This window comes from Corvus cornix, chromosome 2 (genome assembly GCF_000738735.6).
Source record: "Corvus cornix cornix isolate S_Up_H32 chromosome 2, ASM73873v5, whole genome shotgun sequence".
Taxonomy (NCBI): Eukaryota; Metazoa; Chordata; class Aves; order Passeriformes; family Corvidae; genus Corvus; species Corvus cornix.
In genome coordinates, this window is record NC_046333.1 from 54,302,630 (window position 1) to 54,306,442 (window position 3,813).

At 46.7% G+C, this 3,813-nt stretch overlaps 1 protein-coding gene across 1 annotated transcript in view; it reads right to left on the reverse strand.

Annotated features, from left to right (window-relative positions):
* Nucleotides 1–824: 824 nt before the first annotated feature.
* Nucleotides 825–3,813, reverse strand: part of DLX6 (distal-less homeobox 6) — a 4,858-nt gene continuing 1,869 nt past the window's right edge. Inside the window, exons 2-3 of the mRNA XM_039550174.1 lie at nt 3,741–3,813; nt 825–1,958 (exon numbers count right to left, since the gene is read on the reverse strand). The exon at nt 3,741–3,813 is cut by the window's right edge and continues 121 nt beyond it. Of these exons, the coding sequence (XP_039406108.1) occupies nt 1,707–1,958; nt 3,741–3,813 (325 nt within the window). The 3' untranslated portion in view covers nt 825–1,706. The remainder of the gene's footprint in view (nt 1,959–3,740) is intronic.

A 3,813-nucleotide genomic window follows, 5' to 3' on the forward strand; every position in this document is an offset into this window, starting at 1 on the left:
TGAAGACTGACTGAGCGTGGAAGTTGCTCAAAAAAAAAAAAACAAACCAAAAAACACCCCCCAAAACACTGGTATATTGGTAAGTAGTCTTTGCTTTGTGTCTAATTATAGTGACTGTCCTTTTGCACGACTGTATGTAGCTGTCATTATATGGAGCACTCTGAGGATCTCTATTGACTTCTGATAAATGGCTCAGTGGTTTCAAGGTTCATAATTTGAAGGATGCCCAGGTCTCTAGACATTAATTCTCGCAGTATGGGGCATCCAGCTTGGATGAGGAAAAGGCTTTTCATTGTCAGTAGTTGCTGTGCTTTCCACAAGCTGGTGCGCCTGAAGCTGGCTGGACAGCGTGTTGTGTGCCTGGGCACCTCTCAGTGCTTTGCAAAACATTCCTCAGCTTGCATTGTCTGCTCTTTAAAACAAAGGAGGGCGCCTCCTTTCTTAATAATTTGGAGTCTCCAACCTTTGGGAAGGAAGACAGGGCTCTGAGCTTTGCCTCGGCGAGAAGGCTCAGCTCAGCTAAGCTAAGCAGCGGAGCACTGAAATCGCAGCAGAAATGGCCGGGTGATTAGGAACTTCGTCTAGGCGTATCTTTGTGGACTCGGTATCTCCTGTCTTTAAATCGTAGCCTTAAAACCAACCAAGCCACCAGCTACCCCATCCCACTTCATCTTTTCTTTCTTTGCTCGCAGATATATGCTTTGGTAGGGGTGTCTGTGCACTCAGCCAAGCTGGGCACAAGGATCCCTCTGCCCGGACTGATCTGGGGGGCAAGTCGGGGCAGGTGGGGATCCGCTAAGGTTAAGAGAAATAGGAGCCAGGCGGGCGTTTTGTGGCTTTTACTCTATATACGAAAGAAGACAAAAACATACAAAGTATATGTACAACTAAAATTCAACAATATATACAGAAAGGTTGCTCGGGGAAAGGTCCCTCTCGCTCAGTGGTTGAGGCTGCCGTCGGGCAGCGCTGAACCTTCCTTCCCCAGCCCGCAGCGGCGGGTCTGGCCGCGAATCCCTCGCTCTGTCTTTACTGCTCGTCTCCGGGAGTCTGTCCGGCTGTGTGCGGGTGCGGGTCTGTGCGGATGAGGGGGCTCTTCGCGTGAGAGACGGTGGTTTCTTCTGAGCCGCAGCCCATTACATTTTGAGAAAGCATGCAGATTTTGCTTCGTGGTAATGTTCTAATCTTACAGTATATTTGCAGTTTTCAACCAGTTCTCCTTTTTTTCCCCCCATCTTAATTTTTTTAAAATCACTTCTTCTGTCTTTTAATCCTTTCCCCAGTCCGGATTTGGTGAATAAAAATGAAGGAGCTTTGACTAGTCTCTCTTTCATCATGTAATGTCTTTAGCTCATTAAACAAGTAAAAACGGCTGCCATGGTAGATTCAGGTTCTTGTGGGCAAAGTCTGTAAAAAGTTTGTTTTGACGTATACTCCACAGAGAAAGAGGCTGGTGCCTTGGAGTCCAAAGGAAAATATCCTAAAGAGAAGTGTCTTCTGTGCGCCAGAATGAAAATTGTGTCTTTCTGTTAAAGATCAATCGCTGAGGTTACTTTAAAAAAAAAAAAAAAATAAAGCCACTCTGTCTCTTTGCCGCATCTACAAGTTCACACAGAGCCTGTTAGCTGGCACGGCTTGGCAAAGCAGGGGAACTTCTTGCCATGTCGAGACGAGGCGTTCTTGGGAGATTATTTCTCTTGGACAATTCACATCATTTGTGGTCTCTGCATTGTGTCTTGATGTGGAGAAGAATACCAGTGAGAATAGCCAGGCATGTAGCTGTTTGGAGGCATATTGACTCCCTTGGCAGAGGCTGAAACGTCCCAGACTGGAGGCAGAGCTGGAGAGCGAGGGGAGAGGGCAGCGGAGCCGGGCAGAGGGTCGCTCTCGTGGGGGTTACTGCCCTGTTTAAGCAGCTTCTTGAATTTGGAGCGCTTGTTCTGAAACCAGATCTTCACCTGTAAACCGAAACGCATTAGATATTAGGCTGCCGTCAGTGCCCAGGGCACAGCAGGAAAGACCCCGGGGGCCGGGGGTCTAATCTGGAGAAGGTCTTGAGGGCACACGCCAGTCGGGTGTGGAGCTGGGGATGGGGAGAGGGGAAGGAGGGGTAGCTACGGCTGCTCTCGGGCTTTGGATGCAGCTGGAGAGAACAGGGGAGGCAGAGCAGAGATGGAGAGCGAGAGGGATGCAGGTTTTAACCTGGAACGTTGTTTTCCCTCGGCAGGCCAGATTGTTATGGCTGAAACAGACTACATACTCTGAGGTGTCCTGTTTTAGCGCCTCATTCAGAATTTTGGAGGTCATTTGATCATTCGGGCAAACTGTTGTCAAACATGGGCAATCATATGATTTTGTGCCAGGAGACAAGAGCCAATAGACAAAGGGCATCTTACAAAGAAATCGCGCATCCAAAATCCTCACGATCAGATCAAGCAGTCCACGCTGATGTGGCGGGGGAGGAGGCATAATGGGACCAGTTTTGCAGCTTTATATTGAAACATATTATTAAAGAAAGAATAATTTTATTTTCTCTGTGAGTAATAGTATATCAGCGTTGCTTTGGGTCTCATCCTGCACCTTACCCAGCAGAACTCCCGAAGAGGAAGCCTGCACTCGATAAGGTGAGCAAGGATCAGGCCCACTGGTAGATCAGAATTACTATAGAAATTATATATAGGTAAGACATGTATACACAATACATATTTTAAATCAATCAAACAAAGAAAACAAATCCCCCATGCGTATTTGACCTCTCAAACTTTGCAATCATAATGTTAGGGGATAAGCAAGGGTTCTCCTCTAGCTGCAAGCTCAGGATCGGGTCCCTAAAAAAAAAAAATCTATGCGTGCAAGAGAGAAAGCAAGACAACAGTGAGACAGAGTGTGCATGCTAAGGATACTAAAATCCCATTTGCAAAACCATCAGGACCATTCCCATCATTAATGTTTGCTGAGTATTTAAAAATCGCTGCCTGGAAGAGACTGTTACCAATGACAATGATAAAATCCTGAAGTTATTTGTTAAGCTCACAGATTCACGATAACATTTTACCCGAATTGATCCCATCTATCCATGCACCTCTCCACAAACCCCAGCTGGGTAAGCCTGTAATGCCTCATATGTCTTTCAAGCTTAAATTAGCAGAATGGCACAGCTACTCCAACCACACTTAACTATGGCTTAACCTGCCATAATTTTGTACACGGCTGTCTTTGATCTTCAGATCTATTATCACCTTCCGTACATTTTGCCCAAGGCTAACCACTGCATTTGCGTTAGTCATCCAAGGTGAATTAACTATTGATTTAACAGGTATTTCCTAACGCGTTCCTGCTTCCCCTCTACCTATACGTTGCTACGAGGCAGCTTTGCTTTTAGCTCTACCTCAGGCCCAGCGATTCCTTGCCTTTGTTTTGTTCTCCTTTTCACAGCTGGGAAATTGCATCTCGGTGCTGGAATTATCCGAAAATATAGGCAATTTTAAAACGTTATGTGTGGCATCAAAAAGGGAGCGCTCGCTCGCAGACGGCTGAGGGAAGGGCACTTTCAGCTCCTTCTGCGGTCGCCCGATCTCTGTCGCGCATTAGGTAAGTCCTAGCACAGAGAGATGGCAACCGTGTGGCGTTACCTTTTCTACCGTTCCCGACAGAGGCCAAAATATTTGGGGAGCATCATACTTTGCTTGGCCTTTGTTGCTCGAGCAGGCTTTCAGTGATTTGGGATTCCCAGTAATTACCTGTGTCTGGGTAAGTCCTAATGAAGCTGCCAGTTCAGCTCTCTCTGGAAGTGCCAGGTACTGAGTCTGCTGA